The sequence below is a fragment of the Anopheles arabiensis genome, chromosome 3 (genome assembly GCF_016920715.1).
Source record: "Anopheles arabiensis isolate DONGOLA chromosome 3, AaraD3, whole genome shotgun sequence".
NCBI lineage: Eukaryota > Metazoa > Arthropoda > Insecta > Diptera > Culicidae > Anopheles > Anopheles arabiensis.
The window spans coordinates 89,519,375-89,544,914 of record NC_053518.1 but is presented as its reverse complement, the minus strand read 5'-3'; the positions used below and the strand labels follow the sequence as shown (position 1 = coordinate 89,544,914).

General features: G+C 42.4%; 2 protein-coding genes across 3 annotated transcripts in view; one reads left to right on the top strand and one right to left on the bottom strand.

The window, feature by feature from the left end:
• LOC120901776 (protein king tubby) overlaps nucleotides 1-18,693 on the bottom strand; it is a 30,865-nt gene extending 12,172 nt beyond the window's left edge. The window contains exon 1 of one of the 2 annotated variants that reach the window (XM_040310014.1): nucleotides 17,540-18,693. In XM_040310014.1, coding sequence (XP_040165948.1) covers nucleotides 17,540-17,653 — 114 coding nt within the window. In that variant the 5' untranslated portion in view covers nucleotides 17,654-18,693. Of the gene's footprint in view, nucleotides 1-2,323; nucleotides 2,348-17,539 lie in introns of those variants that run through there. The other variant, XM_040310015.1, reaches the window with a different exon arrangement.
• Nucleotides 18,694-21,641: 2,948 nt separating this feature from the next.
• On the top strand, nucleotides 21,642-23,222 carry LOC120901777 (regulator of microtubule dynamics protein 1-like). Its single transcript, XM_040310016.1, has 2 exons — nucleotides 21,642-22,194; nucleotides 22,271-23,222. Exons 1-2 carry the CDS (start codon nucleotides 22,108-22,110, stop codon nucleotides 22,874-22,876), a joined length of 693 nt encoding a protein of 230 aa, XP_040165950.1. The 5' UTR covers nucleotides 21,642-22,107; the 3' UTR covers nucleotides 22,877-23,222.
• The last annotated feature ends 2,318 nt before the right edge of the window (nucleotides 23,223-25,540 follow it).

Below are 25,540 nucleotides of genomic sequence, written 5' to 3'. Positions count from 1 at the left end.
TTTATGGAATTAGAACCAACTGCACCGTGCACTTATTTCTGCCCAATGTCACGTCCCAACATTGCAACGTATACACACACACACAGCCTCAAACAAAGTAGTGTTGCGTTTTATTTCGAGTAAAACTTTTCCCATTCACAAAAGTGCACTCTGCGCTCATTTGCCGTGTTTGCCGTTTCCGTGTTTTTACTTGCCTGAGTGATCTTGATAAATTGTGAAACGTACCAGCACCACCCTCCAGCGCCAAAAGAAACAGTAGTAGTAGCAGGCAAAAGGAACAAATGTGGGTGAAATGGAAAGAGACGAGAGCAACAACAACAACAACAACCTCCACCAAGCACGTGCAATTACTGTCATGCAAAAATGTAAGCGTTCGCTTTGCCCGACGGTACGTACAAAGTTGCTGCAACGAGCAACGAGAGATGCAACGATTTGGTGGGTGGGTGAACGAGATGGTGGAGAAAGCCATTTTCGCATAAAAATACCCACTCACACACACACACACACACTCACGCCCATTGTGCTCGATGCAACTGCAACCGGCGTCGTGTACATCCTTTTTCCTGTCGTTTTGCTGGCTGTTGTTACGCCTTTGCTTTGAAGCCGGTCGACTCTTTGCACCATCGCCGGGGCGCTAGCGAGTGGGAGAGCTTTCGAGAGTGTTGATTTTTGCAGCCAATCTTGCCATCCCGGTCCACCCAAATGCGGAAACGTTTAATACCTAGGCAAGCACGCTGCCTCCGGACGAACTTAACCCATAAGCACCCCGGTTGTTCAATCTTTCCCTGAGGAAGCAATGTCAACAATTGATTGCATTTGCTTTGAGCTTTTATTCAGCAGCAGTGTGTTTACACAGTTCGCACCATTGTTTGACATTGTAATGCCAATGCCAGTTTTGTCGCAGAGTCTCGGAAAGCGACGAAATGTAAATGGACAGCAGCAAAGCAAACGGACCGAACCGACCCAACGCGATCGATGGAGCAGCCCAGTACTTCACAGGAAAGCTCGGTTTCGGGCACGAGTGGCGATGCGTCATTTTGCTGAACCAATGGGTGGACAATCAAGTTTGCTTATTTCGGTAAAGTTGAACCTCTCTGAACGCCTTTAGCTTGCTGGCGGCGCAAATCGGGCCCGGCTTGCGATTTGGTCCCGGCAAAGGGTCAGCCGAGGTTAATTGTCATGTTGCGTTTATGTGAATCGTTAGGGTGGGCAGTACGCGGCCCAGCTTTTGAAAATACGCCTCGAGAAAGCAGGTAAGAAGAACTAGGTATACGCTCGAGAATGCTAAGGTATGCAAATGAGATTAGCCCGGATCGGCGAAAAAAGGTTGGCATTGGCTTTGCCCGGCCGGCTGCGTGTGAAGTGTTTGGGGGCGTCCATTTGAGGGCGTATTGATTCGGGCCCCTAATCTGGGCTAGAGGGTTTGTTTTTTTGGTATGAGACGCAACGGCTAAGCCGGGCATTACACCTTTCGAGGGATCATATTGGTTTCTGATGAGCGCTTAGAAGTATTACAATTGTTGCGTACTTTTGTTTGATTGAGGATGAAAGTGAATGTGACGCAGTAATGCCATTATACGCACTATTGAGTGAATATTAAATGCTTACTTAGGGCAGACGAAGTAAAAATATAGTAGGTAACACCTATTTATTGTGGATTATTAATCTTTTCGAGAATAACTAAGAATTGTAATAATATTACTTTCAATTACATGTATACGATAAGTAATTAAAATCATTTTTAAAACAGCTTTTTTTAACACAAATCAATCATTTTGTTAGGATTTTTTTTATATTTTTAATTTTTAAATATAACCATAATTAGAACAATAAATGCCCAAAAGTGTTTGCAATGTGTTTTCTCTTTCTAATCAACATTCCTCCAAGGAAACTTCAAACAAAATTGGATATAATAATCATCATTACCACGCAAATGCCGCCTGTCTAGACGCGAGATGCATATATTAGCACACAATTTTAGATTACACCACCATCATTTACCAACGATCTTTGCCACGACTTCTCCTCCTCCTCCTCCTCCTCAAACCACATCCACTGGGTCGGCGGGGCTGCATTGCAGATAGTTAATTTGGCGCTAGCTTAGGTATAAACATGTCTAACGAAAGCTCTAAACCGTCAACGACAGCTTACCGAGCGTGGATGCCACATTCAATTCCCAGCAGGTCCTTACCGCTGGTACTACTGCTGAGCATTGCTCTCAACACACACACACATCGTTACAGCTTCAAACCCTTCGATAAGCCGTGGCATGATTTATATTCAGCTCAGTGTTTCCTCCACGAACACACGCTGCTCCCCTTACCATTATTTACCCATCTCGTCCGCAGCGCCAATCGATCGATCGAGCCCTGTATGGAAGATACCTGGTCGCAATCAAACACTTCGCGCCAAACCCATCCACCGCGCTAGGCAGTGGATACAGGCACAGTCGTGTCTCCCGCGGGAACGGGAACAACTCGAACGCTACAAAGGAACGGTCTCACTGTGCGACATGATCACGCGTACACCGCACCAGCCATCCCACCACCACTACGCTACGAGAGGAATAAATCACGTTTATAGCAGCGACTGGAGTAGTATTTCCTCTGCATCTCGTGCTGCCAACTATTATTGCCATAAATGGTTGGTGTAATAAAGGGGTTGCGTATTGGGAGCAGAAGGACAGCGAGCGAGTGGTGTGGATTGTATTCAATGAGAACAGATTTTAATTAATATTTGCTTAGTGGGTGATTGGTTTTTGCGTAGCATTTAATTAGCTTGAGGAGAAAGCCCGCGGGTTATGGGTTGATTTCTTTGATGAGAAGGCAGATAGAATCATTTTTGAACGATAAATATTTGCAATGCTTGTGCAATGAATTTAAATTTGCATGGCATTGGGGATATTTATTGTCATTTTATGTTTGTTTTAAATATCTTTCTTGGTAGTATTTTGCACTAATTAAAATTATCTACAAAAAAATATTATTGATGAAGGGTTTTTAGGGGTTTCTCATAATGTTGGGATATTTTCTTGACAGCGCTTTTGGCTCTTGCAAAAAATGATTTATTTAAGGGAGGCGTGAACTCTACGACCCCCTTTTTGGACAGGCTCATTTGAAATTCTTTTGGAATTTCCAGTAATCCTATCAGAAAAAGGTGCCGTAGAGTCCGCTTTTCATCGCATAAATTTCCCATAATCTTCCTGTCAGAAAGTGTCAAAAACATCAGGAGAATCCCTGTAAATCATTTCTTAGGACTTATAATTTAATAACGGTGTATTCAAATTATCAACGCAATATAAACAAAATTATATAATTTTCTTATTTGAATAACATTGGTCGTTTAGGTTTCAATGAGCTAATGTGCTATACTAAACACTTGGGATTTGAATTATAGGTTGTATAACAATACTTTATGCCTTTCCAAACACATGAAGTATCGTACAATCACTTAGTGGCATGTGTAAATTAGTGAGTAATGAGCTAGAATGGTAAGTTCCATTGCTAATTTACTTGGGAAGAGTCATGACACACTGCTGCAAAATTATTGCTAGTCGGAAAATAACTTTTTACGCTCAAATGTGTTATTTCACTCATGAATGTTTTAATACACTCTGAGTGTGTTATTCTCCGCTGTGAGTGAGAATGAATCCATTAGCTTATTGTGAGTGAGATATCAGTTATATCATACTCAAAAAAATCGCGACTTTTTAACTCACCTCATTCATTGCTCATTCAACTCAGAATTCAATTCAAACACTCATTTTGACTCTGTGTGTACCTCACTGAGTAACCTCAAGATATGAAAATGGAAGTAGACACGCATTATTCAATAGTCCTTGAAGCTACACAAGAATTGTCTAATGCTTTACGATACGTCGCACGTATGTTTAATGTTTTGTTTTTCCAAAACCACAACACTTGCTAGGGCAATAATAATTAATGTGACACTTGTGTGACACACACACCCGTTGAAAGGTGCTAAAAGCATGGTCATTCGCTCGTGCGAATACTAAGTGTACTTATACTTAGACTGCAGCTCCGCCGAAACAGGACGGGCAATATAAATGCCACGCGGGGAAGAACAATTCTACCGCTCAGCGTTGAGTGCTCAACAGCAAACGTGTCAGTTTACCTGCCACGCCACACTTAATGGCTGAATGGACGATTTCTACTGCTTGAAGCACTCAAGCACCGTTTCGCACCCCCACCTCATCAAAAGTGTCACGTCATTGGGGCGACTGACACACAGCACAGGACACACGGCGTAGCAAGTACGCAACCAGTAACAGACGCGCGTCTGCAAAAGTATCCTTGAGCGAATCTGTCCTGAAGCATCCGCTGAAGCTCTTAAGTTTCTTTGCCACGCTTGCCACAAACCGCTACCACAAACAGCAACACTCAAGTGTCACTGAGCATTGCTTACGCGGGAATGGGCAGAGCGAAGCAGAGCGGAATCAAATTAACATCGGCACAATACGAAACGGAACGTAGGCAAAGTTCGCTAGGTGGGTGAGATTTTCGGTGTAATTAAATTGTTGCCTCCGTTAACCGATGCCGTTTGAAGCCTCGCTCCCACATCACACGTGTAAAGCTGTCAATTAGGCCACAAGGTACAAGTCATTCGATCCGATAGGGACCGACACTTACGCAACTCGGGTTAGTCTGCCTCGGGGTGTAAGTTTTCCAATTTCGAAAAAGGAAAGTCCCACACCTCGCACCACATCTTCACCATTGTGAATTAATAATTTCAATTTATTTCGATTCCGTATTCGCCTGACGGCACATGGATGGACCTACTACTATCCTACCCCCAGGGTCGGGCATTTTGCTACGGCTTACTCTATTACAATAACCTCAACTTTGATTGGCTCCCTTTGTACTTGCTTCGGGTTCGGTGCAACTTTTTCACCTCGGATTGGCACCAATCGTGATGGGAAGTGTTCGCCTAGAACGGAAACTACACTCTCAAAGCAGGACGCTCTAGAAGGAGTGTGCGGTATGAAAAATGAAACACGCATACGCTGCGAAGCTCCGAATCGAAGGACGTCGGTTTGTACACTTTATCGTTTAAAAATAGAACCAATAAATGTTGGGAAGGTCGCCGGCGTTCGTTGTCATCTTGGTCGGCGTCGCACCGGGGGTGAATATTATGAATATTTTATACAGGTGCGCCCCACCGCTGTACCTTTGCTAAGCTTTCGGGACGCTTTTTCTAGGTAGCGGAAGGTACAACCTGAAGCCGGAACGATCGAATGCGTTTGCCGAACGTTAAGGAGTCAGCCCATTTTTGCGTTCCCTTTTTTTTTAGTACCGAGCTTGACTGTTTTCTCAAGCGGTAAGCTTGGTTTGTGGTGGAAATGATTAAATTAGGTTTTCATGTGTCGTGGTAAATCCTACCGAGCATGTTTGCTTGTTCGCTTCGGGCGAACTTTATTCCATTACAGATGACATCACATACTACGGCGTGAAATGGCATTGGAAGGAAATAAAGATTGGCATAAAAATAAAGGGGTTTTGGAGTGAAATCAGCCATATGTCGTCTTACAGTTGATGTTTGTGGAAAGCGATGGATTGGATAAACCAACATCGCTGTAAAACAACCTCCTCCAGGCGAGGATCAATAAAGATTTGGTTGTTCTACAGACAACTGTTATGTATCAATGGGATGGAGTACGAATTCAACTAGTTTTTAATGTGAAATTTGATATTTTGCGACTGAAAGTGTGTCTCCATTATGAATCACAATATTGCTTATCGTTATATTAACCACCGATCCACAATCCAATCAAATTTGCCCTATGAACCACAACATTATTGTTGTGATGTAGCGTTGATGTAGCAAATCGGGTATTTTTGGGGAAAGTTCACGGATAAAAATGGCATTTTCCCATTTTTTAATGAACGCAACAGCTGATGTCAGTTTTTGGCTATTGGGTGTAATTGGTACAATTTGCTTCAAGAATTGTCCAATGTAGTGTAAATAGTATGAATAGTATAAAACAATAATTCGCTTAAAAGTCAGACATATAAACATATCATTAAATGCATTTTAGCCGAAAAACGTGAAATTTGACTTACGCGGATATTCTAGTTACGCCAATTCTTCGGGAAAGCATAAACCGCGTATCTCTGGAACAGACTGTATTTCCCTAAACTGAATAAAATTATATGACAGTTTTTGTTTTATATAAAGTTTTGAAACAATGATTCACAATCCTATCGAAGCCTTAAGACCAACATTACCAAAAATGGCCAAAAATGAGATACATTTTAATATGAATGTCCAAGTTTAAATCACGTATCAATCGAAAATATTATCAATTCTTATTAGATTCGAGCAATTAGTCACGATAACCTGCCAGATTACCGGCTAAAAAGGAAAACTTCACCAGAGGTCATCGTTCCAAAAAAAGCGCAGAAGCTCAAGCAACAAAAATTAACTCCACAACTTCATTGCGATGTCCTCCTAACAAAACCGTACAAATTAAAACCGAACATTACCACAAACCCGCGGTTACAGCAATACCTGCAGCAGGGCTACTACTACTGTCCAACACAATTAAAAGCCCTCATCCTATCACAACAACATTTTCCAACCGAACCAACAAGAACCACCAACCTATCGATCGGCTCCGGGTTTCCCATCGCCAGCCTTTGGTTGTTTGTTTATTACACACACACACACAGTTTACCTAAATTCCTGCCCCCCAAAATTGGCACCGGCTTCTAGGAAAGGTTGTGAGTCCCGTGATTTTTCGTTTTCGTCTTTGTTTCGTCCTGTTTTTGCACAAAGTTGTAATAACTTGTGCATGTTGCTGTATGGTGCGTCCCGGGCCGGACAAGGGCCAAGGGGAAAAACATAATCGCTTGAACACTTTGGTCCACGATGACGTGGCGAAAGGAACATACGGGTACAACTGTGGAGAAGGCCTTCTTGGGCAGGTTTCCTTTTTCCCACACAGTCAGTACCTTAATTATGCTTGTCCTCTGTGGAAGGGACGGGGACCTACACCTGCCTTGTCTGGTTCTGGATTTTAATAACTGCCTGAAGGTCAGGGGTTTGTTGCCTTTTGCTACCATTAGGTTTAATTTTTATTAACACCTACTGTGTGTGCGTGTTGTGAACGTTTGCTATTGCTTGCTTTACTGAAGTCGCGCAAGTCCGTAAGCCGGTAATGAGCGGGCATTGGATATATTAGGGCCGGTAATCATTCATTTTTTAGCAGTAAAAATGAAGACCGGATGGTGTGTGTATGTAGTTTGTTTGTTTTTGCTGTTTTGTAAAACAAGTAATCTTTTAATACGTAAATTACGCTGTCCTATCTTAGAGCGGCAGAGACCCCAGCACAGATTCTCATAAAAAATAAAATTAAAAGAACAATATTGTTAAACAAAAACCATTTTTTAAATATTTCAGCACACATTAGGACAGCACGATGAGGGAAGAGCCAAATTTTACATAAATTGAAGCAAAACGTGGCTACAAAGCACCACCGACGGAGCGGCCCGAAACGAGTGACGATGACGAAAAATTTCAATTATTCACCAACACCCATCCACTCCCCCCCCCCCCCCTTCCTCTCCAGGTAAGCAGCAACCGGCAACGGAATTTACGGTTTCCAAACATGCCCGGAAGCAAAGGTTCGTTGGACCGAGCATAAACCCGTCTTCGGCGAAACAACAGAGCTCTGTCCACGACGTACGTCCCTCGAACTCGGAAGCGAAGCAGCGAGGCAGCAATATCGACAACAACTGGAACTGTGTAGCTTGGGAGCCGGTAGGAAGGAAGCAAGACGCCAAATAGAAAGGGCTAGAGGGAGAGGAAACAGAACGACAAAGTTTGGAGAATCCTTTACGCCAGCAGCTTGGTTGCGCTAGTCGATGGCGAGCTTTTCGTAAAGTGGGACGGCCCGGAGGATGGGAAACGTATGATTCCAATTAATAACGTTACTTTAAAGTAGCTTACGGTTTGTGTGCTTTTGGTGGGACTTCACCATTGCCTTTTGAAGTTTTTTAAATCCATTGATTAAATGTGTTACGGTAGTGGAGGGCGACAACGCACAATGGCGAGCCGCACATGGCTACTAATTGAATACAGGCACAGGAAGGTGGAATATGCCTTAGCGGATAAAACGCTTCCCCTGGGTGGGACTGTTACCGATGCGACAAAAATGAAATGACACACATTTGTTATGCAGATTTATTCCTCGGGGATCTCCCCTTCAGCTGGTGTGGAGAGAGAACAAGGATCCGCACGGCTTATACCCGACGATGACCAGGGATTTACATGCGCTGACAGTACACCGTGGCGTCATTATTCAAGCGGTATATATGGTTTGACTCTTGAGCAATAATAAATTATTGCCGGTAGCCCGTGCGCAAACACACGTGTACGGTGAATAATGCAACGAAAGTAAAGCAATTAATTTAATGTATTGATTAAATCCCTTAAGCCATGTGCAGTGGAAACATGTCAATCACACTGTTGCTACACACAATTGAGCATATTGTTTGCAAAGTCGTCTTCTGGTTCCATTGGCGAATTAATGAAGCGTGTCATATGATGACAACTTTTCACTTAACGTTTGAAAATATAATTGAATCCAATCGAAAGCTCCTTTCTGGAACGATAGTTCGTAGGGAAGGTTAATACTAATTAGCTTTTAATGGATTTGGCTTACGGTTTTGAGAGGTTTCAGGTGTCTATTGGCAACCATAGTTAAAGTCTGCAATTAATCAATCGAATGCGTTCGTTCTGAGCGGTTCTTTAGGTACGGCCGGACTCCAGGGCTTATAACTAAGCCGTGTATTTGACATCACCATATGAAACCATCAAACTACAGTATAATTAATACATGCCAATAAGAGTTAAATGTACCAACTTTGGTCAGAGAAGAACAAATATTGATTTATAACAAAAAAAAGTAAATGATACAACCAAAAGATCAAATAAATTTGAAAGATTTGCCTTTAAGGAGATTTACAGTGTTTTTCAAGTCAATTTCGAAGTTAAACATTATTCTTCACCGCCCGCAAAATGTTATTCCATATCACTCCGATACATCATTTCCATCATAATAATTTTTAATATCTTCAGCATGATTTTCAACACTTGAACAGGCTGCTGTCATCGTATTTTCACCGAGGGTTGGAGTCGGATCTCATCACCCATTGACAGTAGAAGTGTGGAAAATCATGCTAAAGAAATTAAAATTTATTATACAGGGTTTTTCAACTCTCTTTCGAATGTGCGCATAATCATTCACCGCATCCAAGATGTTTTTCAACAGCTGTCAAGTGGTGTATTTGCTTCATTCCGGTCGAATGTAAACAATGTTTTTCACCGCGTGCAAAACTTTATTCAATATCACTCTGACAATTTTTCATTTCTAATGTTTCATTTCCATCAACTTAATTTTTAATTTTTAAGTATGATTTTCATCACGTCTCAAGCTGGACTGAGTTTAGCAGCTCTTTATGGTGTATTGAAAATTATGTAAAAGAATTGAAATTGTATTGTGATGCAAATACAAGACGTGGCGTGCTGTTGAAAAACATCTTGCAAGCAGTTAATAATGCTGTTTGAAGATTGAATTGAAAATTGACTTGAAACTCCCCTGTAAAGTATAGGCATTCACACAGAATCAGTATGAATTCCGGAACAAAAATAACACGCTGCATTAAAAGACTCAGCAGGTACCAAAACTTTGTTCAATTCGCAACTCAATCTCAACCTGTCATAGTCATCGCTTTGATTGATTTTTGTTTTCTTTTCGATTCCGTCCACCAAATACTTCACACAAAAGAAAGCATACTTTGCAAAGCGAGCTGCATCATCGTCTACACAAAAAGAAAGTAACGACTACAACAACCAGACAAAAAAGAGAGGAAAGCAATCCTGGAAACTTCTAGCCAGCTCGTTAAGCATAACCGTCCGCATATGGATAGCGTTCCAGAAACGTCCATCAGCGTAAAGAATTTATGCGCGAAAGGTTTTTTTTCTTTCTTTTGGGTGATATTAACATACGCCCCGAATGAAGTTGCTACTAGGCGTGTATGGAAAAAACGTAAACAACTTTGTCGTTCGATTCGGTTGGCGCGGACAGGCGGGCCACATCCCGGGTTTGTTGCTTCACGTACGCGCGTTTGTTACTTGTACTGCTCGTCGCGCCGACGCTCGGTTTATGAAAAGTTGGAGAAAAATCGTTACCATTTTCTATTCACTCACCGAGACAGGCGACGATCCACAGGGGTAGTGAGGAACAGGAGAAACGGTACGCAAAGTAGTGAATAAAAACGAAAAAAGACGCTTAAGTCTGTTTGCTCAGCACCGGGAAGCGTTGAAGAAGCAATGCACAATCCGGTGCTACATCGGACTGCAACTTTGTCTAGTCTTGTGAAATGCGGGAACGTAACGTGACGAAATCGTCTCCCGCTTGGCACACCGCTGACGATAGTGTTTGTGTTCCATTTTTTATTTTTGGGATTGAATCCTGGCAACAAACGCACTCTCGTTCTGAACTTTTTCGTTCGTATTCGTTACTGCTCGATTTAACGACTGAGGGAAGTAATTGAGCTGAAGTTTTGAATAGTTCATTTAGCCTTCAAATTCCTTTTTTTTTATTTCAGTCAAAATTATGCTTCCCAAAAAGCTACCATAGTAACGTGGCAAGCAATTTCACGATTTTCCGACTTGCCAGCTTTCCCTGACACCAAGGCAACAACGAAACCCGCATATTACCCAAATCCCGCAAACAACTTTACCACCCGTGTGCCTTTAGGGGTGTGTGTGTGTGTGCCTGATATTCTGTGCGAGACTGTAACGACATCGTTGTTGTCCCTTTTTTGCGGTTCGGTACCGACCGACCTCCCTCGAATCGGGTGTTTGTGGGCGTTAAAGAGGTAGCAACATTATCACGTGTCCCCAACCAAAATCTAACCTTCCCTACAGCACGACCGTGTACGGTGTTGCCCGAGCAACCAAGAAGGATGATGGACGAGCAAAAGGGAGCAAAGCTTGTGGAAAATTCGAGAATTTCTTCCGAGCAGTAGTTACTACATGTTGTTTGTTTTGTTATTTACTGTGTGTTTCGAAACATTCAATCGCGGGAGCGGGTACCACCGTGTGTTGAAAGGATATTCGATTTTCGTGGAAAATTGACTGCCACACGGCTAATGAATTTCTAATGGAGATTGATTAGATTTTGGAAAATATATACACTTGATGTGGAATGAACAAGGAAAAACAGCAACAACTCAACGGAAGAGGGTCTCGGTTGCTATGGGGCGCCGATAGGGCCAACATTATGGACATGGCTTTTGAGGCGGTTGATGTTGAAAGCCGGTTTATGTGGCCTGGTTTCCATGACAGCAAAGTACATGTGTAGGCTACGCGTTAGGTTTGTAATATTTTTGCTTATATTGAACATTATTTGTTACTGACAAATTGAGCTCTGAAAAAACGAGGGCTGACACGCTAGGTGCTTGCTTTTCCGTGAAGGTAATGCAACCGATTTGAAGATTTTGTTGATGTTTATGTTTATGTTGAATACAAAACCCACAACCTAGCACGAAATAAGACTCAACCTGAAGTTCACGACTGAGCATTGTTTATATTATCTATTTTGACCCGTTTACATGGCTACGTATCTCTATTTCCAGGTGTCCCTTAAATCCGAAAGGAACAACAATTGATACTGAATCTTAATTGGTAGTCGAACTGATGCCCAATCCAAACCTATGCTAGAATTGCTACTAGAACCCATACTGGGTTTTGAATAGATCCTGAAATCATACCGATCATGTAAGTTATTCTGAAACCATACTGGCTCTAGAAAAGATACATTTACCAGATACCAGATCCCATTTTGTAATTGATCCTGAACTCTGAACTCCGGTCCTGGAACTGCTTCCCAACTCATAAAGATCCAGAAGCTAAGCCTGAACCACTAAGACTCAATCAATTGATATTGGTATTGATTCCATACTGATCCTGCAACTTATACAGAAGCTTTACCATTCATGGAATTAAACTTGAACGCATACTGGCCCTGGCAGTTATCCTGGATTCATACCAGACCTGGAGCTTATCCAGATCACCTGCCGGTCCTGGAAGTCAACTTAAACCCATAATGGACCTGGAACTGATTCTGAACCCTAACCTGTCCTGGAAGTGCTCATCAACCCATAAAGATCCAGAAACTAAACCAGAATTACTACTAGGCTAAGAACTGGTATTGAACTTTCCATTCCTGGAAATGATCTTGAACTTATACTGGCCCTGGAAATGATCCCCGATCCATACCAGTTGTGGAGTTATCCATATCAGCTTCCCCGAACACTTATCGGGCCTGGTAGTCATTTTAAACCCATAATAGTCCTGGAACTGATCCTGAACCCACACCAGTCCTGCAGCTCCTCCATATGTTATTTCAATTCAAGAATTGTGCTTGAATCTGTCTCAGTCAAGAAACGAATTGTAAACCTGTTTCGATGAAGGAACTGATACAATACCTGCTCTGATCTAGTGTAGTGACGAAAGAGTCCATCATGACCAAAGTCACTTCAAGCCTTTTGACAGACAGACAGTCTGATCTAGTTCCTAAATATGCTACTGGCTAATGAATCGTTCCTGTCAGCAGTTTCCTGTTTTTCAAAATTCTCACGAAGAAATATAGCCTTCCAAGTTAGCAAGCAGGAACAAATGTGATGCGCGTTACTCCTAACTCCTTAGGTTGGCGTGTGTTTGTATGGAGTGTCGAAGCCAAATGTCAAACTTTATATTAGCACAAATTAGCTGAAATCGTAAAACCCCAAAATGGATAATTTCTATCAAATTGTATAATTTATATTTTATTGAAAAAATAAGAGATACAAGCGGGTATTTTCCCAAAACGGGTCTAAGCTACCTTGATATAAATTACAATTGCAAAACATTCGTACAAGTTTGTTTGAAAGGTGTAAATAATCCTAAAAACAACGTCAGATGGTCGCTTCAGATATATTCCCACATTATTGAGCCCAGTGTGAAGCGTTTGCTTATCGTTAACGCAATGCCCGCTATGCGGTAACGCACGTAACGGGTATCAGCCAGCACCGTATTGATCTGAACCGTAGAACATCGAAATTTAATTTCATTGATAACCAGGTATTGCAATGCCTGTATCGATACTACTCATTACATTGATATGCTGGTTTGCCATTTATCTTTAACAGTAGCCATCGAACACCTTTCCCGAAAAGCGCTCCATCTGAAAGAGCACGAATTGCGCTGCTGTTCGTTCCTGTCCATTTGGCTGATCCCCTTTATACATTAATTAATTTCAGTTCGCGTAATCTCTTTCCCCAAGCGTCCGGTACTGCTGCTGCTGCTGGTGTACAGAACAAAGAACACTCAAAAGGGTGAAAAGCAGCCAGAAAGAAAGAGAGAGAGAGAGAGAGAGAGGGAAACAGAACACGATAAACCATTGTTTGCTTCTCGCCGACTTTCTCGGGCAGATCCTAGCGCAATCGGGCAAAGGGATTTTCACCTTTCTGGCGGAATCGATTTCGAACGGCCATTTGCTGCCAACGAAATTGTTTCCATCATTACTCTTGCCAGCCGATAATTAATCCGATCCGTAACCGGGTGCCGGGCACTCTCCGTGTCAGCTGTGGTGGCGTTTGGGTAGGAAAGTTTTGGCCAAACGCACTTCTTTTCACTTGCTTCAATTTCCCCCCGTCAATTGGACGTAAAATCGAAAAGAAAAGGGGAAAAAACATCAAAATCAATCAAATGCTGATTTCAAATTCGATGCTGCGCCCGTTGCGGGTGGTCGTCGTCCGATCGATCCGGTTGACCTCAAAAGGAAGGTATGGAGAGGTGGGAAGTGTTTTCTTTGCTTTTCTTTTTTTTTTCATTTTAAACAGCACCGGAAACTGGGCGAACAACCATTGGAAAGCGGAGTTTGGGGGCAACTTCCTGGCAAACGGTGGTAAAATGGTAAAAGCAAAACAAACGAAATATATGCGTGTATGCGTGAAGGAAGATGGAAAAGAACAGAGAAGGAAATAAAGCAACAAAAAAACAGAAAGGGAGAGAGAGTGATTTGGGCAAGAGAAGCCGAGAGCTTTTCATTTCTATGCAAACGAAATTGTTTAAAGCCGGGGGTCGGCGCAATTCATGATTTATCTTTGAATGCAAAATTTTTTGGTACGGAGAAAAAGAACAAACAATGTGTGACGAATATAAAATACGGCCTAAGAAGCGCGGGCAGCAATACAAACACAGCCTCACCACCATCCCGTGGGGCCGCGTGGCGTCGGCAAATGTCGAATGCATACTTTATGGGGACTTAGATGACTAAGCTTTTTTTCCCCCACTCCGGTCCCTGGCAGGCTCGGCCCAAGCTCCCGTACAGACCGAAATGGGAAAAAGGGTGGGGGGGAGGAAGGCAAGAAATCGATTCGTTTTGACCTCCTTCCAGGGTGGGGAGGAAACAACTGACACGGGAGCGAGCTTTCTGTTTGCATGATCATCAACGTTATTGGTGGTGGTCGGCTTTGCCGGAATAGCCTCAGCCCCGTTAGCCGTCGGCTTTTGGAGCGAGGGGGAATTTTCTATATTATCTGTTTCATGTAAATTTCCAGATCTTCAAGTAAATCATGTTAAGTTATGAGTCTGTGTTGTTGTGTATTATTCAACTGAATTAAAAGACGACCAAATATTACAGAAATGTACGAAATTTTGCATAAAACTGAATCATATTGTAATAAAACTACGCTTTAATGATGCAAAATTCTAACCAGAATTTTAACATCCTTCAATAAAGCAAAGAAATATGAAAAAAATTATATGTTGGTGCAAATGGACACCTTCAAGCGACGGCATAACCTATTAAAATGGCATTTAAACGTATCGTTAAACAAAACCAGGGTGAAAATACAGCAAACCATCAAACGGTAACGGTGGCGCATTTTACAACTTGCGTGCAGTGTTGTTGCCGCGAATAGAATGTGTCTGTTTGTAGTAAACGAAACGCGATTTAAATACAGTTGCTTCCCCCTTGTCCTTCCTTCTTGCTTTCCGAGTCCCACCTTAGGCACGTTTACGGTTTCCATCAAAACAATCTATTCAACCGGGGCAGAGGAAGCACAACGTTACATAAACGGTTAAGGGAAGCCCATAAACCGGACAGACATTGAGGTCAGCAGCAGACGTTCGACCCCCCCAAACCCTCGCTCCACCATCAGGGCAACTGCCACACCAACCTTTCCACCATTCGGTTCGTCGTTTCGCTAATGGATTGGGAATCGTGTGAGTCACCTAGTTGAACGTCCGGTTCTTGCATATTACTGTGCCGCGCAATTGAAGCGAAGGGAAAGAAAAAAAAAACAAAAAAAAACCACTCCCCCCTTCCGCCCAGAAGGGACAGTTGGAACAAGCACGGTTCCGTACCCAGGGACAGCAGCAGCAGCACCAGCAGTAAAAAAAGCCTCCGGGTTCAATCTAAGCAGCACCATTAAAGCTGGACACCACACCATCCAGTTCTCCGTACGCTGATGATTGCGCGTGTACCAGCCAAGTGCAATGGAGATCGTGGCAGGTTTGCAAATACCCTTGCCAGGCTGGCTGGTTTCGGATCCGGTTCCCAGAACGCAGTTTTCTCTGCATCATCGTCCGCTGGAATTTGGCGCAATTCATAGGAAGTATTAGGTCTTTTTTCACGTTTATTTGGGATATGCTAACAAAGTTGCGTCTAACATTTGCGCAAGATAACGGGGGAGCGGTGGAGACAAAACGAGCGGGTTCCATAAAAATAAAAAAATACAACCCCGACTTGCTAAGCAAGTCACGCTGGATGGGGGGTCGTAATGCAAACAAAGCGCGTTTACTATACGCTTACAGTGTGTGTGTGTGTGTGGAGATAGTATGTGGTTTGGTGAAGGTGGAATTACGAGCGAACTAGTTCACAGTTTTGCTGAATATTGTGCATACTTTGTGGTAAAAATCACAGGCTGTGAGAAAGCACAGTGTGTCGATTCGTGGAGATATCGAAAGGGATTGCCTTTCTAGAGCTAAGGAAGGTGTCTAAGACACTTATTCAATATGTACTTGCAAAATTAATAATTGCATTCCTGAAAACCTAAGACCTAAAAGCGACAGACTTACGATTAATAAAGGAAAAACATCATGAAACCTGCGTTTATGTTTATAAATTAAATTAATAATAAAAAAACTATTGGAAATTACATTCATGGATTGTACTTGTCTATTGAAGCATAATAAATCACACACAGTTTTGATAAATAAACACGAACTGTAAATACTTAAGATGAACAGAGCACTTTATATGAACTTCCTTTGAAAACTAAACTTATTTCAATACATTTTAAATTTTACTTTTTCCAAACATCAATCTCTTACATCTCTTACTTCAAAACTTTTACATTGTTCTTTCATTCAATTAGAACGGAATATATTTTATTTATTGAATATTTTTTTGACATTTTGCTTCAAAAAATCATTCGTTCAGATTTTATAACTCAATTGTTGTAATCTTTTCAAGATGTCATCGTTTTATAAACACATTTTAGCTCTTTATACTAATAATGCTTTAGGCTTTGAAACATATTTAACCTGAATTGATGGTGAATAGCAATCCTGTGGTACAGTCGTTAACCCATACGACTTAACAACATGCCCGTCACGGGTTCAATCCTAGAAAGGACCGTCTCCCCTTATAACTGGGACTGACTTATCCGGCTGCATGGTACTGAATGAAGTCTCGAAAGCCGACATGTTTATAGGCCGACATGTCCGCACAGGACGTTTACGCCAAATCGAAGAAGAAGAAGATATGTAAATCGTTAGAATAGTATAAGATCAACGAACAAAATTAACTTAGCGTTACTACAATAACTATTTCTGGCAGAAAATAAAAGATATAAACAAGGTATTGCTGCAAGTTTGTTAAAGAAAGAAATATAAGAATATTATTTTAATTCCAAAAATTATCTCAGATAAAAAAAGATCAACGCAGACTAGAAACTGGCATTAAATAAGACATAAAACTAGACAAATCTTGATAAACAAATAAATGAATAAATAAATAAAATCAAGAAATAGTTAAAGTAAACAACTTTCGAAACCATTTCGAAAACGATATGAAATTCTCGATGATCGATTTTATTTCCCCCACCCACCATTGAACAGAATGCATTTCTGTGTGCGAAAGATAAAACTTTTCCACCTAACAACACCACCACCCAGCTGCCAACCCCTCCACCATGGGCCAAACAACAATAAAACTATAGGAAAAACAAACCCAAACAAAACAGCTGTCATGGCAAACTACAACTGTGTGAGTGTGGTCGTGTGTGTGTGTGTGAGTCTGTTTGTGCTGCGTCGAAGCCGTTTTGACCTTTCGGCTTGATTCCACCGTCCACTTCACCGGGGAGCGCTCTGGACGGGGCTATGAAGTTCTTAAGATGTTTCATTTGCCCCTTCCACCCCCCCCCCCTCCTCTCCTACCATCCCCTTTATCGTCTGCTCTTACCTGCTGTTCCAGCTTCTGGTGCCGGCTGCTGGCATTGTTGTTGTTGTTGCTGGTGCTGTGGTGGTGGTTGCCACTGCCACTGGTGCTGCTGCTGGTATTATTGATTGCACTCATTGCGCGGCGTCGTTCTTTCGCGGTGCTCTACCTCCTTTCCACGCCGCGGCCACCTCATCCACACACGCACTCACACGCTCGGAGGGGGGGCAAAAGCACACCACACACACACACACACACACAAGCGCGGACCACAGTGACACACCCCGGGGAAGCTCGTCAACAAGCGGAAGCACACACCGAGCGTCGTCAAGGATATACTTTCTTCCCTTTTCGTTGCAGGATATTTTCGTTGACGCAATTTTGTGTTTAAATACCTCACTAACACATACGCACACACTGCTACACACTGTGTCACACTGCACAAACGCTGCTGGCGCTGGTACACAACAGAGCAATTTTTGCTTCCAATCGGCAGGCAAACTGGTGCAAATCTTTAAACGCCGATAGCCCGCAAACCAATCTTTGCGCCGATTGGTACCAATTATCAAACACCGATACCGCGTTGCCCAAGATAAAGTGGCCGATGCACCACCAGTGCAGATCGATGCGCTACGACCGTTGCAATCGAACGCGCGATGATGCGTTCCTGCCGCTCGTTCCTGTGCTCGTATATAGCAACAAACAACGGGGCCCAACGCTACCACCACCACCAACACCAACAAAGCCGTGCACGTTGTGATGTCATACGGATCGAAACTATTTTATCGATACGGGGACTCGATACGGCTCAGACGCTTATTAAAAAATCATTTACCGTAGCGGGCAGGGCCGTCCACACAGCAACGCGTTGGGTGGTTTTTGGGGGGCGAAAAGCTTTGCACAATTCCGCCCGAAAAAACGTTATCCTGTACACAAACACCACCGCAGCGTACACCTGGACGGTCAAACAAATGTGTGGCTTTTACGCACACATACACACACACGCACACACTTGTGTAAAAGGAACGCTGCAGGACTGCAGGGATGTTCGGAGTGTCAATTTGGGGTTCCCTTCGATACCGTACGGCGATGCCAAACAGACCGACGACACGGACACGGACCGAGTGCGCGTACGGCTGCGTGTGTGCCTCTTGCTCTGGACGCGAACGTTATGAAAATAACGGTAATGGTACCCGAGGCCCCGTACCGAGAATCAACCCCTACGTGCTATAAGCAGAGTGACCAGAAATACCGATTTATCTGTATTCCTATCGATTTTTTCGTAATACTAACCAAAAAGTCATATAACCATTTCCCAAATCACTTAATGTATAAAACTCTATATGGAAATCACTAGCAACTAGAACCAGAAGATCAACAGAGACAACTAAGGCCCGTGTCTGCACTTCATGAAGTCGAACGCGCTGATAAAATTTTATATGCAATTTGACAGATAATATAACCCGGCGCTCTAGCAGCAATAGAACACGTCATCGAACATGTATAGGAAATGTATAGGACTTCACATGTTCGATTTGTGGGTTATCACATCGAACATGTAAAATCCCATATATTTTTCATATTCGATGTCGCGTTCGATTGCTGCTAGAGCGTCCCAACGATTTGTTGGATTAAATTCCCTAGTACAATTTTCAGATCGACACTTCAGAAAGGCCTCACGTGACCGCTATGAACTAAATATAAAGTATCTCCTTTAAATAAATAAAAGATGTTATTTTCTCGTGCTGCTCTTCATGGGACAGATTAGCTTCCATCTCCGACAACCCCCCTTCCCTCCCCCCGCTCAACACTTCAAAGCCTACCGAAAACAACCGAAAAAATCTTAAAATCCTACCGAAAACTACCGATAAAATTTTGATGCGCCTACCGAAAACCGCAAAAATAATCTGGCCACTCTGGCTATAAGCAGGCGAGCTTTTGACAGTTTTGACAGTTAGGGTTGTGTTTTGGCGTGTGCCATAAAAAAGAAGATGCCATAAACAATGTTGCAGGGTTGTTGTGAATGGTTTGAAATCGGGAGTTGAAAATGGAAAAATAATGTTTTCACACATTATCATGGCACACAGATAAATTGATTTGGTATCAAAGATCAAAATTCTTGAATTAAAAAAATGTACCACATTCGTTATGAGAAACTTTGTCATATTAACACTAAATGTGATGCTCAATATCAAAATATGCCTTTTTAACGGTGTGTACATCTGAACACCTGATTTTAATCCCAGCAATTAGTCAGTTAGTAGAAGTATTAGTAACCTAACACCTATTTAGATACTAGATCTGATTCCAACTGAAGATTACAATGTTTTACCTTTTTGTAGTTGTAGTAGTTTTAGAAATTCAATTAAAAGGATATTATTTTGCATTTATCAATTAATGTATCAAATCAGTACAATTTGGTCAAAGACCTGTCAAATTAAGAATATCGCGTATAACAAAATCGCTCATATTGCGTATGGCGTACATCGGAGAATACCTGTATATGAATACAATCTCCAATATTGCTTCAAAAGCTAAACCTGACTTAGTAACATCCTAATTCTCCTCAGACGTGAACGAAAACATTGGGGCCAAAAATCTCGCAAAACATTTTGGTCGCAAAGTTCTTGGTCGCAAAACTCTTGGTCGCAAAGTTCTTGGTCGCAAAAATCTTGGTGTGTGTGCAAACATCTTGCTCTCAAAAATTTTGGGTACAAATTCCGGCTGATGATTTTCTCAAAAGTAAATTTAATTTCTTTTCATCATTAATTTCTTATCATTTTCCAGATACAGGGTTTCCCACGATTTATTGATCAATTCCCATTTTTTGGTGCGTTTCCATACAATCCAATACAGGTGTCCCCAATACAGGGGTCGAGATACGACTGTATTTGGGACCGAAAAAATGTCCCAAAGCAAGGCGTAAGTCGAAATAGTCGTATGTCGAATATCTGTGAATATAAAGTTTATATGAAATTGAAGAGTCGGAATCTATGAAATCGTATATTTTATGTAAAACAATATACGATAATGTATTATTTTTCCTCCAAAAGCCGTTTACACAATATAGATATTCAAGATGGGGTTTAGGCGAAAGAACTCCGCAGGAGCCAAAGCCTCTCTAAACCATACTAACAACAACAACATATTCAAGATGGGGGAGTTGTGGAATCTGAGGAAATATGGTTGTATCGGTTATCTGCACAGAAATTCAAAAATATGTATCAATTTCATCTCAATAACAACTTTTAACTGTCAAAATCAAAATCGTCGTATCTGCGAATCGTCGTAACTCGAGAGGGTCGTAACTCGGGGTACGCCTGTACAATAAAATACAATTCCAATACAATTGTACCAAAAAATTCTGAGAAACAGCCAAAAAATCGCAGGAATGCACCAAAAAAATATGAGAACCCACCAAAAATTGAAGGGAACCAACCAATAAATCGTGGGAAACCCTGTATCTTGTAATCTATATTTCGTGTAATTAATTTTGAAACGGTCAATAAATTGTGGAACCAATGCAAAACTATTGAAGAGAGTTTAGCATTGTTTATGATACTAAAATAAATGTGTGTAAAAAGAAATGCTTCACGACCCTCAAGTCGACCATGTGCGCACAGTGGGCAGATGCATGAACGAAGGAGTCACGCAGAAAATCAATTTTTCATATACACATACTTGAGACTGCTCCAAACAGAGCAGTGTGGACGATATTTCAACTGTGCATCACAATGCTTCATCTTCCCGATATTTAGTTTTATTCAATAATACATTCAAACGACCCGATAAGCACCCATCGATGGTGTAAATAAAATAACTGCATATCTCACCTGAACTCGGAAGCATTTCCAACCACCCCACCCGAGAGGAGCGTGCTGGTTGGTTTGAAAAGTCAAAAACCGTTGCATATTCATCAAATCAATGTGTTCGATCGGAAGCGGCACGCTGCCTTTCCCTCCCTAGCTGCCCCGTCGACTCACACTGAGGAAGCTTTGGCCCCTCAATGGCAATGAAATCGTAGAACTTCGCAAACACACACACACCAAAGCCACTCTCGTGCGGCAAGCCGAAGCGCAGCGTTCGATGACGATAGTGGCCGGCGCGTTTTTCTGATAAAACGTGTACACCCTCGGCACCATATTCGAACCCACCGCCCCACCCGTAGCGTAGCCGGGTTCCGTTCGCGCCCGTACGCTTTGGTTTTGGTTGCAGTGCCAGTGGTGCGGTTGGTGTGTGCTGGTAGTGTTTGTGATTATCTACCCTGCACTGGGAGAGCAGGGGAGTTACCGGGAGGGGGAGGAGAGGAATGACACAAAGTAGCACTGGAGGGTGGCACATTTTCGTATCGAGTCTAACTGTGACTGTGGCCGGGACTGTTGCGGCTTTTACGCAGAGCGTCGAGTTTTACTTTCCAACGGTCCTCCGTTCTGACGTGACGTGACGCGGCGTTTGACTTTTCTCCCTCGTGTGGTGTTCCGTTGCTGCAGTTGCACACGGCAATCGTGGGAGGCGTAGGGTGGCCTCCTTTGTTCGCTCGCGCTCACAAAAAAACACACATAAACAATCGATATTTGCGTTTTACTGCCACGATGTCGGCCGAAGAGTTGAAACTGCTGGACGAGCTGTTCGAGAGCTGCCAGTACCAGGACTCGCTGGACATGATCGAGAAGCTAACGGTAAGCTAAAGTGTTGGTTGGCAAAACTGGTGAATGTAACAGTGGTTCCTGTTTGTTTCTCCCCCCAACCAACCAGGACGGACGGGACAGCTGTGAGGTGAAGTGGCGCCTCGCCAGGACCGTGTTTTTCCTCTCCAAGCAGTCCACCATCGACGACGAGAAGGAGAAGCTCGTCCGGGAGGCGTTCGGGCACGCGTCGGCCGCCCTGGACACGGACGGGGACAACTTCGGCGCCAACAAGTGGTACGGCGCCATCCTGTCCGAGAAGGCCGCCCTGGACGGGGTGACCGAGCGCATCAAGCAGCTGGAAAACGTGCAGAAACACTTCCAGCGCGCGGTCGCCCTGAACGGGACGTCCGATCCGGGCATCTGGCACATGCTCGGGCAGTTCAACTACAAACTGTCCGAGGTGAACTGGATCACCCGCAAGCTCATCAATTCGGTCGCCCCGAACCCACCGACCGCCTCGTACGCGGAGGCGCTGGAATGCTTCACCAAGGCCGAAACCATCAAGCCCGGCTTCTACGCGCTCAATCTGCTGTACCTTGGCAAGTGCCATCTGGCGCTGAAGCAGCCGGGCGAGGCGAAAGCGTGGCTCGAGCGGGCCGCCGCCGTCGAGGTGCGGTGCGAGGACGACCGGATCTGCCGCGAAGAGGCCACCGAACTGTTGCGGAAACTGTAAGAACGCGGGCTGCATCAAGCTTCGCGTGCTGTGACACGTGTGTGTGTGTGTTGAAGGGAGGGGGGGCGAAAGGGTGCCTTGTTACCACGGACTGTTCGTGCGGTGTGGTCAAAGTAGACCGTGCCTTTTTGGGGTGCACCATCGCTTGCAAGTGAATTTTAAAGTGACAAAGCGCAATGAAGGGCGTTGCGTGCATTAGGAGAGTTTTATTTTGAAATTTTGGTTTTACCAATCAAACCCGCACAATGTACGCTAGTCGGTTAGCAAATGTACAAAAGTTTCTAGTTCGTTTTTGTTACACGCGTGTTTGTGAAATAAATTGAAAATCAATGGCCATAAAAATTAATATGAGTGTTGCGTTTTGTTACTTTCAACTGCTGTTTTCAAATAATTGTAAACACACTAGACAAGTACAGCTATGGAAAAAGCATGGGCCAAAGTTCAACAGATATCAGGCTATTTTTAGTCTTACCTGTTAATTACACTACAGCTGGAAGTCATCGTGAACCTGCCACCCTGCGAACCATACCAATTAATCACGGGTGCTTGATTTTTTGCGCCCCTCCTTGCTAATTTGCTTTCCGTGTCCAAACGGGGGCTTTTTTTTTCGCTCTCCCCCCCCGGGAGCCTAACATACCTGTTTGGATCCCTGCCTGAAGTTGTCGTTGCTGTTTGCCACCCCGTCCACAATACATCTTGACCTGTTCTTATCGGTAATGGCCGCTTATCGTAATCGGCAACTCGCAAGCTGACAAAGGAGATTTAAAGCCCCTGATTCACCTCTCTTCCCCCCCCCCCTACCCGCTGTAACGTTTCCTTATCGTTCGTGGAGGGTATGTAACAAGTGTACAGACCCTGGGTGGTAGTGGTGTTGGGAGAGAGATAAGCTATATGTTACCCGAATGAACCCGGCAAATGGAAGAATGAATACGAAAGTGCATCAAACGACCCAATGCAGCCCATCAAAGAGAAGCGAATGTAGCTTCACGCAGCTTGTAAAGCCAAGATCCAGGGGTCAGCAAACATTTCCAGAAAATTGAATAATTTAATGTTTCCTACATTTCTGTAAGAAAAGCTTTGTTTATCTCCTGGATTTTATTGTGTATTGTAACGAATCTTGATTCAGATTTTCTCAGATTTTCTTTTTCTTTGCAATCCCTTTCTTCGCAATAACGATTCTTTTTCATGTTTTCATTGATCTGTGCTTAAAAAACGTTTTAGTACCCAACATTTGGTTTCTTCGCATGCATAAATAGAATTGCCATAATGAAAAGAGTTTGTCTCCAAGCCGTTCTATTAAAAAAAATTCTGCTCCTAAAGTTAACGACTGTGTAAAGTTTAAAATTTGCGTTATATTATACGCTGGATAGATAGTAAGCTATCAGCAATGATTATTCCAAAAAACCTTTTAAAAGGTCAGTATATAAAGAAGTGCTGTTAAATGCCTGCCCCTATGTCTAGGTCAATTAGGAAAAAGGATTTTTTGTCCAGCCTTCACTACAATTCGTGTCAATTTTTTGCTGTTTTTTATGGTTAGTTTTTAGAGTTTGTTGTTAGTTTTTATTCATATAACTTTAATTTGTTTAAGATGGTTGTCATCATGCAAAATGGAGCACAACAAATATACTTGCACATATATTTTTAATGATGTTCAAGATCTGTGGCGTGCAAGAAAACAGTGCAATAATGCAATCTCCTCTTTGTTTTAAAGTAAACAGCTATTATATCTTTAAGTATTAAGTAGGTATTAAGTATCTTTTTTTTGTTAGATAAACTTGCTTTTATGTTCCAGATATACTCATGCACTCATGCATGTGTTAATGAAACTGCTTAAAATATGTATTGTATTTGTTGTATTTGATTTGACAAAAGATGTATTTGTTTTCACTCTTCAGTAAATCTAAAAACCAATTCGTTTAGAACCTGGTCACTGGTAGAAACAGAGTGTAAAAAAAGAATTTTTCAACATAGAGACATGATTTTGGCACCAAACGAAAGATGTTTCATGGACATTTGATTGAAAATATAAATAATATAATAAAATGTTAATGTACAGGTGAATGATCCTTCGATGCCTCTTAGTAGATTCCGCACAACCGATGTATCGTCTTATCTAGCTTTTTTCTCCAGCAGTATGCAATGCAGTAATAATTTTTCTTTTTCAATTGTTGTATAATCTTGCCAAACATTCAGATAAAGCAGTATTTATACTCCTTCAGGGGATTTATATTCCGGTAGAAATGTTCGAGTTGATTGTTTATGAAAGTTCGTGTTTTGTGCCTTTACCTGCCAACGGTTTGTCATGATTTCAATTTGTTGGAAAATTTCGTAACAAAATTAGTATTTTTATTTATAGAAGATATAGGATCATGCTTTAGAAATATGACAGTATCGACTAGGAACCTCCATTTTAAAACAGATTCGACTTGTCTCTTCCCGGACCATGTTAAACTTTTCGAGTTCCTTTTTCTTCCAACACTGTAGTTCTAACGTTAATAACTATTGCACACAAGCACTTACATATGAAAACTGTTCGAAGATTGTATAGTGTGCTCCAATGCCTTCAAATAACTATGAAAAAGTTCCATATAGCATCTGTTTTTTTTTTAAATAAAACTAGATAACTAGACTTCTTTGTGAACAGGTCTTTAGCATGAGAATTTG